This window comes from Diorhabda carinulata, chromosome X (assembly GCF_026250575.1).
Source record: "Diorhabda carinulata isolate Delta chromosome X, icDioCari1.1, whole genome shotgun sequence".
NCBI lineage: Eukaryota > Metazoa > Arthropoda > Insecta > Coleoptera > Chrysomelidae > Diorhabda > Diorhabda carinulata.
The window spans coordinates 60731238-60749560 of record NC_079472.1 but is presented as its reverse complement, the minus strand read 5'-3'; the positions used below and the strand labels follow the sequence as shown (position 1 = coordinate 60749560).

General features: G+C 33.7%; 2 protein-coding genes across 3 annotated transcripts in view; one reads left to right on the top strand and one right to left on the bottom strand.

Annotated features, from left to right (window-relative positions):
- The window catches only part of LOC130902473 (oxysterol-binding protein-related protein 9), a 54497-nt gene that overhangs the window by 647 nt on the left and 35527 nt on the right, over positions 1-18323 (top strand). The window lies entirely within an intron of this gene.
- On the bottom strand, positions 4290-16406 carry LOC130902475 (elongation of very long chain fatty acids protein AAEL008004-like). The gene is made up of 5 exons (XM_057814653.1): positions 16170-16406; positions 9361-9551; positions 7031-7277; positions 5183-5322; positions 4290-4682 (listed from the first exon to the last, which is right to left on the bottom strand). Exons 1-5 carry the CDS (start codon positions 16216-16218, stop codon positions 4488-4490), a joined length of 822 nt encoding a protein of 273 aa, XP_057670636.1. The 5' UTR covers positions 16219-16406; the 3' UTR covers positions 4290-4487.

Sequence of the window (18323 nt, the reverse complement as noted above, 5' to 3'; positions counted from 1 at the left end):
TATCATTAATACTAATATAGAAGTATACTTGATAGACTATATTAAAATTTGTTATGTAGTATTCAAAAAACAAAAATTAGATTATATTAGATTTATTAATTCAAGCAAGTAGTTGGTACTGTGTTGCAGAATTACATTTTGAGTACAATAAGGCATTAAGAGTAGAATTAATGTCTATTTTGATGAATCCAGTAAATTGGATATTCAAATTCAAATAATAAATACAAGTTTTATATCAGGCAAATTTACAGGATCAACATTTTCAGAATTATACTTTTGTTAGTATTTCTGTTAGTTATGATGTCTTTATCAAAGTTTAAAGAACTTATTTTCTGGAACTGTACACAGTTCTCATGTATATACGTTCCGTGCATTCAGTTAGTAAATCCACTCTTATATTTCTTAAATTACTTACCGAAACAGTGATTTAAAACATGAATTCTTGTACTTCAATTTCCAAATTGTACCTAGTGTCTAAAAAGTCACATTGGTGTTTAAACATATGCCTGACATCTTCTTGTCTGACACTTTATTAAAAAAGGACCTTGTCCTTCTAATTTCTAATCAGACTTAAACAACAACAGAGGTGTAAGGGAAGTAGGTCTCCTATTTGCCTCCAAAGATTGAAATCTATAAGATTCTTATATAAAGTAATTCTAGCATCCCTAGATCTTATTTGTGAACTAGCTATAAGTAGTAATAAAAGTTTATTTACCCTACATTGACACATTATGATAATGGTTTATGATTTTTACAACTTTTTACTGGAAAGGTTTGTCATCTCTTAACTTTGGTCAATAATTTTTTTTATGTATTCACTCATTTTTATATTTGTAATATTGAGTAAACATTATTGATATCTAACTGCACTTTTTATACTACTAGTCTTTTATATTCATTAATAAATATCATTTTCTTACTCACTCCTTATTTTTTCCTCATCTTTTTAAAAAAATCTTGTTATGATTATTTATATTTTTTTAAAAAATTCCATTTTTTTCATATTTAATATTTATTACTTAGAATAAATAGGTAGTGTTAATAAAAGTAAATTTGAAGCTACTTACTAACTACTTATTTCTGTGAAAGATAGAGAAATGTTAAGTTGAATGTACAGGGTTAGCTTATAGTATGGAAACACCTTTATACTTCACACATTGGAAAGGATAGAAACATCCAAATTCGATCTTCTACATTATTTATAGTACAGGCAAATTAGGCGATTTTAAGCTAAAACCTTAAGTTGAATTGGCCGGTTTTGATTTTCAAGATTCTTGGAGGTTTTGTGATACTGAATAAGTAACAACTCTTTACAGAATTACGGGCATGCATTTCCGAAATTTTGGGACTTAAAAACGCGAATAACTCGAAAACTATGAGGAATTCGAAAAACACTGCCGTAACAAATAATGTAGAGTGCCAAATTCTCTACCAAAAAGTATGTCATATATCATATATCATCTAATGATTTGATGCAAATATCGCCGTCTACGGCTAGATATCTCCTTGACTAATGGTTCGCAGTTGGAAGTGAAGATGTCGCCAGAACGCGTCGACTGAGGAATATTTAACTACAAGAATCAAGTAGCAGCGCCGACTGACTGTGTCTCCAGTTCGGATTAGATATTCCGAACGAGAGGTCGTTATGCTACTCCGAAGAGATGCAATAACCTCGAAACTAGTCAGTGGTTGCGACCATCTCCTTGTAATTGCGAGCCATTAGTGATGTCAATTTCGGCGGATTGTCGATGACATCACGTTCTTCGGAGGAGATTTTATTCATTATTTTTCGTGGTATTAGCCAGGAAAGTAGTTGTTTGCTCTTTTCAGGAACGACAAGCCAACATTTCGAATAATGATATTCGGAATAATAGGTGTAAACAGATATTATGTTTTTTAATTAGAGAGGATGCCTCATATATCACTTAACGATTTGATTCACGTATCGTTGTCTACGCTGTCTAATCTTATCATTATTTACGCAATTTAATAAAAAATCTTGATTCAATTCACAATTATCTTATCGTGCCGCATAATACACATAACTTGTAGCCGGCCATAGTACGGCTGAATAATCGAAATCAAATTCTATGTGTTAAGAATTACATAAAAGTGTAATTACGTACGATATGAAAACTGTGTGTTGTAAATTTTTTCCTGTAAGTTAATTGAAAATTTCACATTTAAATCATCACGATAATTACCAATATCAATATAAAATATTCTACCAACTAAAAACCAGTCCAACAGTATAAATTTTAGTAAAAAGTCTAGATAAATTTGACCAAAACATTAACATCTGTTATTTAATACAATATTTAAATTTGGGCGCTGTTTATTTGAACATTTTTGTTTAAATTGTCATTTTACTGTGTGAACTGCCTCCATGTCGATTTTTTTCAAATAACGTTCCATACAACAAAACATTATCAGTAGATAACTGTGTTAAAGGACAGAAATTTCAATACTGTCGTCAAATGTTTCAAATCAGGCTTTGGACTAAGAAGTGTTTATAGGCGAATGAGAAATTCTGGGTTTTTTCGGTAACTCAGTTGGTGTTACCTATTTAACTATGAAACATTTTCTTCAATCCCTTTTTCTTCTACTTCATCTGCGTAGACAAGGATCTGTGTTTTGTTGTACCCTGGATTCGTATGCTACTAATTCTCAGGATCATTTCTAGTAAAAGGTTGAAGAGCACTGTTGATAGTGGCTCTCTTTGCTTCGAACTGCGTTACGATTTATTGTTTCATCTTTCATATTAACGTAGTTTTCTTCCGAAAATTTGACATCAAATAATCAAATCTGATGTTAAATATTAAAGAATTATTTTCAGGCAATATCAATAAATCGTTCGGAACAATTATCAATGACGTAGAAACATTTGCTATCAGAAGATTAGCACCACGTTATTGAGATTATAATAGGGGAACTGTAATCGGTTTAAATATCCGGTTAAACTCAGTTAACAGTACCGGGTGGGCAATTTAGAACGGCCGTCGGCCATATTCTCAGAAACGGATTATATTACAGCTTCAGGGAAACAAAAGTATCCCCCGGAAACACATGGAAATTATTTTCAGAATTTCAGGTCCGCCACAATAAAATTTATCGAAGTAAGTGGCACTTTATATTCGATAATCCTAAACCGGCTCTTTTATCGACTTTGAATAAGATCACGTTTTTATCACTAAGTAGATTGGTAAATTTATTTTTGGGGCTGCTCGTACCCTAACTAATTTATTAATCTTCTTCTTTCTCTTGTCTTAAGATTAAGTCTTATTTCTTCTACTATCCAGCTTATTGAGAAGTAGATGTACAGCTTTCGTGCCATCTCTTAGAAGCTCCTTGAAGTTTGTTTCTTATCCTTTGCTCATTTAGCAGATCTTTCATAATTCTGATCTCGTAAATCTTATTCTATCCTGAGTTTTCGGATCTCCTCTCATAGTTTTGCATCTCTTAGGCTCACACCTTTAATAATTCTTAATTTCATCGCGGCTGTCCTCATCGTTTTAATTTTGTGTCCGCTTGAGTTTCCCCTGCATGTATAAGTATAGGTCTTACGATTGACATATATTTGTTTTATCATATGAGGTCCCTCAGATAGCCAGAGATTCTTGAAGCTTTATTTACTTGAGTTCTTATTTCTTGTTGTAAGTAATTTACGCTATATTAAGTATAGATGGCAGATCTCTTGAAGTGTGTCTACAGTAAAGGCGCGAATTTGAGATTCACGTCTTAGTATCAAAATTGAACGTGTACAGTAACGTGCGGTGATTAAAAACTTGCGTTCAAGAGTTGACCCCGACGTAAATGGATGAGTCATTTATCCATCACTTCGACGAAGAGATCAAAATACAAAATCAAATATCGAGTTTGACCATCGGCGAAAAGATTTGAAGATGATCATGATAACCGTATTTTGGGATACCGAAAGGATCATTTTAATAGGTAACCTGTTAAAAGTAAGCCACGATTACAGGTGATTATTAAACCAATTCAGTTTAAAAATTATGTGATATAAAATAAAAACGTCGAGGGTGTTTTTTTTTATTAGAAAAACGTACCCAAATGCAACTCATGTAAGTTTCGACCGGTTGCTTACAAAAGCAACCTTACCTTTACAAGGTAAATAAGTGGTTCGTAGGGATTAAAAATTTTCTTTTCGAGCGCATCTAGAAAATCGATAAGAACAATGTGTTAATCTAAGACTAATTTGAAAATTAAAAATAGCTCTGAAATGCATTAATATCATATAGACGAGGCTTAGGAATTAAAATTTGCCAGGATGTACGAACAGTGTTTTATTTTTCTTACATAGATACAAAAAAGTCGGTTTTTAACTTGGAAGATATAAAAACTTTACAATACTGGACAACCCAAAAGATAAATTGACATTCAATGTTTAGTCACTGTTCTTTCCTTTTTTGTCCAATCATAAGTTTCTCTGAACACATAATTTTCTAGTTGTTACTGGTAGGAACTTGTTATGATATCTTCTTTTCTCTTTGGTGATGATTCAGAGATGCGGATTTGGATTTGTAACTATCCTTGTAAAAATCGTAGAACATTTTGAAAATTAATACCAGATTTGGGAGATACAATAACATGAAGTATTTAGGTATATCACATTCTGGATGAAAAGCGCTCAATGAATGAATTATCAATATTGTGAATTGTATCTGTAACAAGAAAAATAATTAATAGAATTAAATTAAGTATCTGTCCGATCTAGGATCAAAATTAAAAGTTCAAGATATAATACCGGTCATCAAATAGCGAAAAATTTTCAGAATCAGCGAATCATTTGAAAAATTTAGAAGAACAACATTAAACAAAAAATTAATCACTTGGAATTCCTAAATAAAACCGGTCACTGAAATTAGATATTATTTCTATAATTAACAGATGGGTACTTTTAGTAGAGTTTCTGGTTCACAAAAGTATAATTGAAGACACGACTTTTTAATTGCAATGACCTAGATAACCAGCGTTCTTGAACCAGGATCTCGTTGAGCCATGCAATGGAATGAGAAGATAATTTATTTTTGTCAAATTTGTCAAAATCGATCAAAAATTTTATGTGAAAATGAAACTATTCGACTGCAGCAATCTTTGACATATCAAAGAAAATATTTGGAAATGTTGACGTCGAAATTTAATAATGTATGCATATACATACCATTTGACATATAGTTAGTCTCGGTTTCCATGGTCTCAATTTTTTCTGCCATTCTGGTCCTAGCGATGACATATAATAATAGGTGTACATAAGCACGTGTATAAAGGAGTTCAACATTGACGGAACCGATGCCATACCACCTTAAAATAAAATCAGACGAATGAGTAACTGCTGCTTTTGTTTATTATGAGCTAAATCCTTACTAATATTATAAATAAGAATCTAAGTTTTTCTTTTACGCTTTTGAGTACTTAACCGATCATCATGAAACTTTGTACACATATTCTTGGAGGTATTAGAAGTAGCATGAAAAAAAAAATCTCAAAAGTAGCTTCTTCAACGCCATCTAGCATTCCAGTAATTTCAGCTGATTTGAATGTTTCTATAGGTGTCACTTTTGTGGTTAGATGCTATTCATTATTTTAGATCTTACTCTACGGTCTTAATTCTTACTATGTTTTTCTTCAAACATGAATCGGAAGCGCAAATCTGGTCTATCCAAAGATTCGTCGCAAGCCCGTTCAGCAAAAATTGTTCGAAATCAGGAATCATCGGTTTACGCAGAGCTGAGTTCGTTCAGAAAGCAAGCTACCCTGCAGGCAACTAGAAGAGCAAGAAGAATGTATAATGCAGAAATTCCGACCACGTGCCGTTGAAATTTCAAGCGTAAGGGTTGGTCAGTATTTACTGGGTTTCAATTTATGAATATTTGATTGTTATTGGCTCAATGAATGAAAAATGTCATTACTGCTATGCCCTTTAGTTTCGTTTCGTTTTTCAGGATATTCCAAAGATTTGAAGTCCAAGTAGGACACTGCTTTCTGACTTCTTTGTCCAATTTATCCCACAACAACTCATTGGGGTTGAGGTCAACATTTTCCTTTAATATTTTTTCTTCATAATCCCTTCTATTTTCACCAGGTGTCCAATCGCACACTCTTCGACCCAAAAACCTCAAACTTTGGTTCATAACTTAATAATACACTCTATCACTCTTTAAAAGTTTAATTTTCATGTTCTCTAGCTCTCTGCAACCTATTAATTTCACTTTGAGGTCTTAAATGAGGTTTATTCACCGCCACCCTTCCGAAAAAGGCCAGGTTCTCTCAATATGCTTTCCGCTGTAGACGTCAGATCCCTAGATACATTGATGCGAGCTGATCAATACATTTATCTTCAGAGGTTGTGGTTAGTTTTGGCCATCCTGAACGCTTTCTATTACAAAAGCTCCTGGTAGATACATATTCTTTCACGTTGGATGATTTTAATTGGGCGGCAATGGTATAAAACAATTTATATACAAATTTCACAAACAAATCAGCCAGTATTTGAAAGTTCTAACTTCTAACGAAAAAATATAAACAAGCGCTCGTGGAATGTAAACAAATAACGGACACCATTATGTTTGGCTTGTCATGACAATATGAAATGAATCTTTAGAATTTTAAATGCGAACGAGTTCATTATCGGCATTAAGCAATCACGGCACCCATCTTGGGTGGGTAAAATGGGATATTATTAAACATTCCCGTATAACCAGTTTCATAAGACCACTTACAAATCATTCCATGGAGTTAAGCACTTTCTGGATAGGTTTCTTTTCTTTCTCCGTTTGCTTAAAATAATAATGTTCAGTTAGCAATCGAAATTCCGTTTTTTCTATATTTATTCATCAACGAAAACTATTTTCAGTGATGACATCAGACTCATGGTGGTAACTAATTTTAAAATTACCGTTGTGCGAAAGCTTTCGTAAAATTAAATGTTTCTTAATAAGGATTTAGCTGTTCACAGTAGAATTTTTACTCTTTTACCATCGATCTTTGGTATTTCTTATAAAAAACTAACCTCCTACAAATTTACATCCAATCCAGGTTAAGAAAAACGTCGAACTGTGATGATAAACATGTAAACCAGATATTTGATTGAACTTTTTCCTCAAGGCAAAGAATATTGTTTCTACCAATTCCACACCTTTCAAACAATACAACCAGTAGAAAGTACCGACCATTCGTAGCGCATTTGGTTTATTGGACCAATCAACTGGAGCGCAACCGATACTATATTCACCTTGTATCCATCCTGCTGTCAAGTACTGCAAATGAAATTATATATTGTTCAAACAAACGAATATTTGTCACAATTAATTACACAACCCTGTATCAAAATCTATAATCGACAAATTTGCCCTTCTTAGTTTTTTGGATCAATTTCCCTTATGACATACGCTTTACAGTTTTGAGCAAAACTTCATATAAAAATTATGTCTTGACACTTTTTTTTTTAATTACGCGAGGTGTCTGGCGGTAGAATTACCTTTTGAAAATTAAATTAAAAAGTAATTACTCCAAACATCGTTTTAAATAAAGATATTTATGATGAAGTCCAGATGCAAATTATGTTATCAAAATTTTGTTGCGCGTTACACACTGCAGTAGACTCGTTTGAATTGCGCTTATTTCATCTCAAATAGGCCCACATATTGTTACTGTAAACTCTTTCTTTGAGGTATTAGCCCCATAAAAATCCATGAGAGTCAAGTCGGGTGACCTTGGTACCACGTGGTGTATCAATTTATGAGGAAAAACCGTGTGCGGAACGGCACCATCCTGTTTTTGGCGCTTCAGGAGGGTTGCGAGTTATTAGAGACCAGTAACGGCAATTTTTTTTGTAAATGTGGCCGTTCAAATGGAATTGTTCCAAAAAAATGCAATTAACACTGTGGAAACGCTAAGTCATTTTAACATTTAGATGATTTGGATTTTGAAATCATAGAACCTCAAATATCTTTCAAACCAGTGGGCCCGCTTGAATTGAGCATATTTCATCTCAAATAGGCCCACATATTGTTACCGTAAACTCTTTCTTTGGGGTATTAGCCCCATAAAAATCCATGAGAGTCAAGTCGGGTGATCTTGGTACCACGTGGTGTATCATTTTATGAGGAAAAACCGTGTGTGGAACGGCACCATCCTGTTTTTGGTGTTTCAGGAGGGTTACGAGTTATTAGAGACCAGTAACGGCAATTTTGCTTGTAAACGTGGCCATTCAAATGGAAATGTCGCTCAAAAAAGTGCAATTAACATTGTGAAAACGCTAAGTCGTTTCAACATTTAGATGATTTGGATTTTGAAATCGTAGAACTTCAAATATTCAATTTTTCCATCCAGTGGCGCTGCCCTTTTTCGTGCATTTTCAAGTCCCAATTTCAATAATTTTGGAGTTCCTTCCAGATCGAGTACGATCTGGCTAAGGAGTATTGTAACTGGGCGAAACCTCTGCTACCACCAACTAATTAAATTTATATCTGGTGCATTACTTAATCTTCCGATACCGAAGTGAGAAAAAACTATCCACGAGCGACAACGAAAGGATGATGACTCTTGAAAACGCCTCGATGACGCACGAACTTCACTGGACCAATGAGGCATCGTGACTGAGAAACCCAATGACGCCTTCTCCTCGAAAAGCTCATAACTTTCCAAAATATTCGTATTTAAAAACAAATTTGTTACGTTTTCTCTTATGGAAACACTGTGCAAATCTTTTTTCCAGTTCTTCGAAGGGCTGCTCGGTGGGTTGGGGGCCTTTTTGGCTCAATGTCAACTTCCAGACAATCCACGCTTTTATCTCCGCTCTTATTGGACTTGGACTGATTTCTCAGCGATATACTGACATTGTATCAGTCATATATTTGTGTACCTTTTTGGTAACGATTCTGGAATCAGCAGACTGGATCCTGTTCAGCTCATTGGACATTTCTTGTTTACTCTGGACTCGTCGCAATAGGGTTACCGTTTAAACATCAATTAGTATCATAAGTCAAAAAAAAAAGTATCGAGTGATAAGCGTTTAAAATTAATTCATTTTTCACTCATAAAGATACTGCAAAGGTAATTTTTCACCGTTTATAAGTGTTAGTTACCTCTAACTAAGAATATTGTGAACAAGCGTTGAGATTTTACTAAGAAAAATATAATTTCGTTTTCAGTTTTTTTGCCAGTGACTTGCAATTGTGGTAGTGTCGACTTCTATGCTCAGGATTGTATATTTTTTCCAAATATTTCCATGAAGAAATTTACGGTTGCCATTTGTTAACGATGCGTTGTAAAAAAAGTGTGTTAATTGAGTAATATTTCTTGGGAAATTTTATTATAGTATCCATAATATTTACCTACCATATAAATAAGTAAAATACACGCAACTACTTGAAATATATTGTATAACCTTATGATTCGTGTTAAATTGAATGGTTTCCTATTTTTCATGTAAAGCGGTAATATTTTCAAAACTAATAACAGATACACTGCTATTATGGCCAGTGTTGGTAGAGGGTTGTCCATGAAGACCCATTGTTTTACTCGGGGATCTGAAATAATAATAAAAAAGAAAATTTCAATGAATACTCGAACTCATTCTATTGAAAAGATACTTTCTATCGGGCTTAGCGTTCATTTGTCAGAGTTTTATTTTTTAAATATTAACACGTTGATACGGCAGTCGAAGGGTATTCGACAGTAGCGCCGCTTCCCAAATGGTAACCGTCGACGACCCTTCGACCTAATCGACTTTTCATTTTTCCGTTGATTTCGGAAATGGAAAAAACTCTGTACAGTCGCCAAAATGTTATAAGGGAAGGTTAGTGTAAAATTACTTTCTAGTTTATGAGCTTAAAACTCTGATTCTTCGGCCACCATTTTGAAAAATGGGTACAAATGGTTGATCTTAAAGGTATCACAAAAACATTTACAAAACAGAGCAGACAATTTCTATTAGAGGTAATCGAAAAATAGAAAAAGTTTCTAGACGCAATTTCAATTTATGATTAGATATAATCAATTTGTGGACTTTTTTGATGTTTTCTGGAGTAACCATCTCAATTGGACGACCAGAACGTTCACCATCTGTACGACCACGTTTAAATTCAGCAACCCAATAACAAATGGTTCTTTACGATGGAGCATAGTTCAAATAACACTTTCGAAGTAATTGCTGAGCTTGTACAATATTTTTTTTCTCAATAAGCAATGATAAATTAACACAATTAAATGGCTGTCTCTTGTTTCTTACCAATCGAAATGTCGTAAAATTTTCCACATAGTCTTTTGAAAGTTGGTACTTCATAAACGTCATATAGATTTGACATTGGCAGCGCCATCTGTTTGACAGTCACACAACTTATTGAGTGATGTAATGATGAAGTCAAAGAACCATCTTACCGTAGTTACTGTATGTATTATCAGCAGTAGCTCATTCTTTCTAGAACATCCAGATATAGGCTTCAATTCTGTATGAAATCACTTAATTTGCGTGGAAGTTGATAATCCCAGATTAGTAGATGTATCATGACAACTGCTGCAAGCAATTGCATTCTAAAAAATTTTGGTATAGAGAAGGAAAGTTTTGCTGCATCAATGAAATGAAGTGTGAGGAAAAGTGCCAGTTTTGCATGGCGGATTTGATAAAAACTATCGAAGAAGAAGAAGGTTTTTCAAAGGAAAGTTCACCTTTGTACGCTCCAGGCCCTCGACTTATTGGAAAGTAGGTCGAGAAGTTAGAAGAGATCGGATCAACATAGGAGAAATCCAAAATCCGGGGACCCAGGGTCTTCTACACCGTTCGAAAATATATACAGTGTTACTGGGTCTTACTTTTCTTGAAATTGTTTGTTTTTTTGAATTGAGACACCTCATACAAGACGAAATTTGGTGTTTCAATGACACTGGTCTAGATTGTCTAGTCTGTTCAAAGATTTTCTTCACAAAACTACATCCAGCACACAATCCACACATTAACGTTTTGGTTTCCGTAATCAACACGCAAGTCACTAACATCGCTCATTTTAATGTACGAGCTACTAAAGTCGTTTCTCCCTATGCTACTTTTGGATATTGGATTTTTCTTAAACAAATACGGCTCCAGTAATAGTACTGCTTTGTCTTAGCTTCCAGCGATATTCCAATCCGTACTACGATATTACTGCAAGACAAAGCATACATCTGAGCTTACAAGGGATCCGTTGAACGTATTGGATTAGTAAACACCCTCCTTATTATTCCGATTTGTCGCCATGCGATTATTTGATTAATGTGGTCTATTGGAAGAGACACTTGGTGAACTGAACCGCAATATTTTTACGAAAAAGGCATCCGAAAGCTTCCGAAGTGGTGCCAAAAGTCTGTAGAGTGCGACGTATTTTATCTAAAACAACTCTGTAACTTAATAAAATTTTCTATAGCCAAATTCCCGTTTTTATTTGAACCACCTCGTATACGAGGGCTGCTACTTGGAGATATGAATATGTCAAATGGTGAACATACTCAGAACGTGCTGACATACGATTGCTATTTGAGTTATTTACAGGTACGTCTTGGTCAAAATTAATTCGCAAACATTTGGTGCGATGATTTTCTAACGCATGGATTAAATAAACAGCAATATGCCGATCGACTCGCATTAACTTTTGGCGATGAAGCGCCATCTGTTGCCACCGAGTTTCGCTGGTTGGCTGTTGGCTGATATTTCTGATCTTCATGTGACATATTGTGTGATTGAGGCATACATGGGCATTGGTTTTAATCGCATACATCCAATATACCATTAACATTTGGTTGTCCAAAAGATTTGTTCGCGGTCGATATCGCATAATTTGACAATCGCTACGAAAAAGGCTCGATTTGTGCAAAGAAATTCTGAAAAAATTCAAGCGGAGCTTAAAAGATGTCTATAAAATCGTGACAAGCGAGAAATCATGGATCTATGCATATAGATCCAGATTAGCCAAATCCAATAAAAGATGTTCGCGCACCAAACACTTTTAGCAACTGGTTCTGTTTTTGCGGATTAACTGTACGTGTCCATTAGGGCAAAGTAGGTTAATTCTGAATGGTACAATAGCATTTTTTGTACCAGACGTGTGAGAAATGTGAAAAATGAGGGAAACTAATCGCAAAAGACGAATCATTTTCCATAACGTTGTTTCGCACATCAGTTCAAACAAAAACGTTTTTGAACAGCCAAAACTTCGAATTGATGGGTCATCTTTGTTTGGCACCCAATGATTTCTTCTTATTACCACAAATGAAAAATAAATTGCGAGGTCAACGTTTTACTACACCCGAAGAAGAAGTTGATGCATTCAAATTGCATGTTTTGGAGGTGCTAAAATCAGAATGGAATATTTTAGAAACCAATAAAGCCATATCCAATTACAAATCATTTTTTTTATCCCATCATTGGAGAAATTAGGAAATAGAAGAATCACTGTTTATAATGACGCCAGCACAGTGACACCATCCAGTCTTGTTTTGATATCTCTTCGTTTTTTTTTCTGCACGTCAAAAGAAAAATTTTCAATACCGAAAATGGGTCACAACATAATATTTTTAATAAAGAATAAAACTATTTACGTCGAAAAATTTATGTTTTTTCATTATAAGGAAAGAAATATAAATAGTAATCCCCGTATTTGTATTGAATTTGTTCTTTGAGTTTTCGTTTCTTACGTTAAAAAATGATTACAGTCGATTTTATATCGATTGCCAAATTCCTTTGTGGCCACATCCTTGAATAAAAGCAAATCTGATAACATATTCGTGTTGAAATAAAAAATTAGTTTCTATATTCAGATTTTTTCTATTGTAAACATTCGTAAAAAAATATGGGATCAAGTTCTAAACACCGTGAAAGTTACTTTGGTAATTAAAAGGTTTTGTTGATCATAATTCATGAACGACAATTACTTGCAAAAATGTTTCGCCGATTTCCATTGTAAATTATTCATAATTTTAGTATATTTTTAGTCGAAAACCATTTTGATTTTTTTTACAATGTTAAGCACGTATTTCGAATAGTTAATTAGAATTCTCTGGTTTGTACATGCCGTAGAAAGTTAAAGTTGAAAAAAATTATACAGAACGTGTAATGGATTATGCTCATATAGCAATTAAGTTTATCGTTCTCAAAGGATTAGTACATACGAGGTTCTTAGAAAATTACATGAAAATTGTTCCATGGGGTTTTACTATGTTTTTATACAAGACCGACGGTTATCTACAAAATTTATGAACTCAAACGGCAAAAATCAGTTTCGTATAATCGTATAAGTGAAGTTTTTCTGAGAATGGAGCTGTTAAATATTTGTTTTTGAAAGTTAATATGCCTATATAAATGAAAGAAGTATTATATTATGTACGGTGAATCTGTACTATAACATTTCCGATCGTAAAATGTTTGGCAGCCAAATTCGAACGTGTCCGTATCTGCACGACTGATGACAACCGTTCGGAACAGCCAGAAACTGCGACAACCGTCGATATCATCGAAATAGTTCACCAAATGCCACGTCTGCTCACTTTGTACCAAAAGAACATTCGAATTTCCCAGGCTTTATTGACGCGCTTTAAGCAAAACGTATCTGATTTTTGGTAGATGAGAACTGGGTACAGCTTTTGAAACATTGTAACTGTCTGGACAGTGGATGGCAAAAAGGCAATATGCTTCTAAAAATGCTAAGATGATTTTATCGGTCGGAAAAGTGATTGCGATCTTTTTTTGGAATAGTCATGGGCTTGTAAACTTGGTAAACTATCTTCGAAAAAGTGAAACTAAAGAAGTGCAAAAGCAACCCCATTTGAAAAAAAAAACAAAAGAGCTTTTTCATCAGAACAACGCATCTTATCACATATCGGTGATCGCCATGACTAAAACTTACCTACTGCACTTTTAATTAGTTAACAGCCAACCGTATTCACCAGATCTGTCCCCCACTGACTTTTTCTTGTTTCCTAACCCTAAAGTTTAACTTGAAATAGAGAGATTTTCATCATACGAAGACGTTATCGCGAAGAAAAGAAAAATATTGCTGACTAGGGCTTCTACTATTTTAATATAAAATAAATAAATGAAAAAACTAGAAATTTGTTCATATTATGCAACAAATAATGAATTTCATATGTTAGTTTCTGAAATACAAAAGCTGGTAATACTGCAATTGATGTAAAAAGATATTTATGAACAGAACGAAAAGACAATAATAAATATTGAGTACCGCACATCTCCTGTACCTCATGTCGCAGAAATTTCACCGGTTGGTTCAGTTAACAATTTTCAGTAAGGCCTTTCGATAAACATAAAAAGAAACAGAAGCTTCGATGGCGTTTGTGAAAGTTACTGAAAACTTTTTAGGTAACTACAGATCTCAATATTCTGACCTCATCAAGAATTCTCAATGTATATTATAAATTAGGATGTAATATGTCTTTGAAAATACACTACTTTTTTAAATTCCCACCTAAAGTTTTTTTCCGAAAAATGGGGGCGCTTCACTCGGGACTCGTGAAACGGTCTAAGAAAACAAAAAACTACAAAAACAGACAATATCACCTCTTCATTTTTGGAAAATCTTTGACCATCGAGTCATTTTTTCAAGTCTGAGAACAGAAAATACTGTGAGAGGGCTAAATCTGGCGAATAGGGGGCGTGAGGTAGCAATTCATTGATTTTGGTGATTGCAATAACAGATGTGTTAGCTGGTGCATGCACAACCCAAAAAACCGACGCCATGACCTGCAGGTAGAACGGTCTTTGCCTTCTTTGGAGCCGATTCTCCCTTTTCAGTCCATTTTTTATCGTTCTTTTGTTTATGGCGTGAAATGGTGGACCCAGTTTTATCCAGGTCATGAAACAGTGCAAAAATTTGGCTCTATTTCTGTGAAACATTGCCAAGCATCTTCACGATGCTGGTTTTGTTCCTTTGTGAGCGGCACACATCTTGCGCACAGTTTTCTCATATCTAAATTTTCAGTTGATACGCGATGTACCGTGCTTTTTGAAATGCCTACTATGTCTTCTAGCTCGCGAACTTTCAGTCGACGATCATCCAGTACCGCTTTGTGAATTTCTGGAGTCGTCACCTCATTTTGTCGACCACTGTGATGCTAGTCATGGCAGATCATACGGCCCCGTCCATATTCTGCTATCCAATATTTTACTGATGATAACGAAGAAGCAGTCTTACCCAGAGGAGAATCTAGTTCAGTTTTTATATTTGTTGGACTAATGCCTTTCAAATAAGAGTACTGTATATCTGATACAGACGATGACGATGTTTACAAATTCACTGAAAACGTTATTATTGATGATTGTCAAACAAATAATAAACGTGGTGTTTTCAAACTTGAACAATATGTTGTATAGACTGTGTGGTGCTTCTCAAGCAATTACCACCATCTCTAGATCAGGCCAGATACTTCTAGGACCATCTTCGTAAAGAGACCACAAGCCTAATGAGAAACGTAACAGAAGCAAAAAGATCGAAGAAAAGAAAAAAATGACTCAATAAAACGTGGATACGACAAAAAAAAGGGAAGACAAGGGAAAACAATGCAGCAGATGAATGAAGTAGCGAAGTAAATTGTAGTTACAAAATTAATTATTTGTATGTACGTTTTGTCAATGAAAAATTGGAAATAGAGGTGATTTGATCCAAACTTCTAAAAGAAATAACATTTTTTGGCATACTGCAATTATTGATATTCGTACTCACAATTGAATTTGGTAATTTTGAATAGAACTTTTATAATTATAAATTAAACGAAAAGCACGCAAAAAATTTCATTTTATATAATAATGTTTCGTCTAAATCGCCCGATCCTGTATATCAATAAGTAAAATTCACTCTTTTTTAGTGATTTTTATAATGCCAGAATTTTAGATTTAGTACAATGTCTTCTTTATAATAAATAAATTTCGTTTTGAACTCATTTCCTCAACACATTTCCGAGCATTCTTATGTTATTTGGGAAAAATATATGGTTCATTTTGAAGAAATGATCAGTAAAAAGTAAATCTTTTCAAAATCTTGTTACTTTTTTTTTGATACATTATCAACTTTTATCGATTCATTAAAAAAATGTTTTTCCTGATAATATCTTTATCTTTCCAACATCTAACCGTCGATTTTAAAAATTGATTTATCGTTTCTCACCTGCTGATCTCGATATAAAATCATTATAATATTGAATAAGGACCGACATTATCAAAACTAATCGGACACTCAGCACCCCCAACCCTCTCTCATCAAACACTCGGAAGCACTGCAACAATATATTTTAAACCCACATTATAAATGTTTACCTTACAATTTTTTCAATAGAAAAGAGCGACTATTGTTTGTTAATATATTCATTTACAGAACATGATTTGACGTTTTAACATAAAATTAATTGTTATGGCCAGATACGATAAAATGTTATCGAAATTGTAGGTGAGTTTGTTTTTATCAAGACTTGAATTATCGTTCTGGTATTAAAATTACTTTCGCTTATTGTAAGAGTGGCCAGTTAATATCAAATTTTAAATCAAAATTCCAAAGTCCATATTATATGATATCTCAAATATCTCTGACCTTTTTTGTCGTACATTTTTATATGTTCACATTGTACAATCACATGGATCTAACATCCGTTCTTCCTTTGACCTGCTTGCAATCACTCTTTTCCTAAACACAACAACTCTCAAACTTTGACTCATCACTCCATAAAACTCTTCAAGAGACCAATTTTTATGTTCTTCAACGCACCGCAACCTATTAATTTTATTTAGACTTCTCAAAAGAAGTTCCACCCTTCCAAAAATACCATCTTTTCTTTGTAATGTATCTTCGGGCTAACTAACGATGGTTGACCATATTCGTTGTATTAAAACATCAAAACCACTTTGAAATAAACTATTTATTAAATAATAAAAGTTGTTAGACGTGATTTCAATAATCCCACGACCATACTCGAATGAACGCCAGAATATCAAGACATCTGGGTGATTCCATTATAACTGTGATATTCAATGTCCTGTATTGTTTTTTTATACTAGTCATTAATTAATAATCAATTAATAAAAATTTTGTGTTAATTGAATAATTCTTAAGATATTTAAACATTATTTTTATACAATATAACTTGCCACTTAAAGAAAACTTATACTACATCACTTGAATGTCAGTACCGTGTCATGTCCATTCCTAGAATTTACCGATAAATTATTAATTTTTTTTGTCGTAACAAATGATTTAAACTAATTACCTTATAAATTCTAATGTTTATGATCAAACTGAGGAAAATTGATGCACTTGTTGTTTAATATCTTAAGTTACCATGTCAGTACCGTGGATAAATGAGTCAGTACCGTGGAACTCAAAATCCGACATTTGTGTCTTGCTCGTGATACTTTAAAGTTGTAGTAAATTCCTCTTAGAGTTTTATTTTTACAGTAAAATAGATGAATAATATGCATAAAAAAGTTAGAAAAGTTAAATTTTAAAATCTTGAAATTTTGAATACAAAAAATCACAGTTAGAACGGAATCACCCATCTATCTCTTTACACACCGCTCTTAAATACTAAAAAATCCTTTTATATGAAAGGTTATAATTATAAAACTGTTCGTTAGACTCATCAATATACAATAAAGTACGTAATTTGATATATTAATGAAACTCAAGTGTCCAAGGGACACCCGGAATCAATCATCTATGATGTGAGTCCCTATTAAGATCGTGTACCATAAATTTTAATGAATACAATAAACCTTGAGTTTAAGTAGTTAAATTTATGATTCTTCGTAGTCACATTATCCTCCTAAATAGATTTACACACAAGAGAGTACATCTCCGCCTGGAGTACATTTGCGCAATGTTGTTAAATTTAAATAATTTTAAATGGAAAATTATTATGTCAAAACACTTTAAATCTCTCTATCGATGTAGAAGTGCTCGAAGCAGATCTCTAGACTCATTGATCTGAGCTGCTATATCTGTGCCCGTAAGTCGTCGATGACGTTTACTGATGCGGTTGTGGTTTCCCGAGACCGCCCTGAACGTTTTCTCCTGGTGGATAAACATTTTTTCACTTTATTGCCAATAGTACATCGAGATATTTTCAATTCGTCGGCAATGGTACGATTACTTTTACCTAGACTATGAAGACTTGCGATTAATGCACGAGTTTCAACCGATAGTTCCTTGGTTTTTTCCATTTTAAAACTTACAAGTCTGAATTTGCGAAAACAAAAATAATTTGTGTACAAACTTAACAAAATATGTCTTGGTCCAAAAACTACGAACCACAGTTGCGTCTCAAAGGGC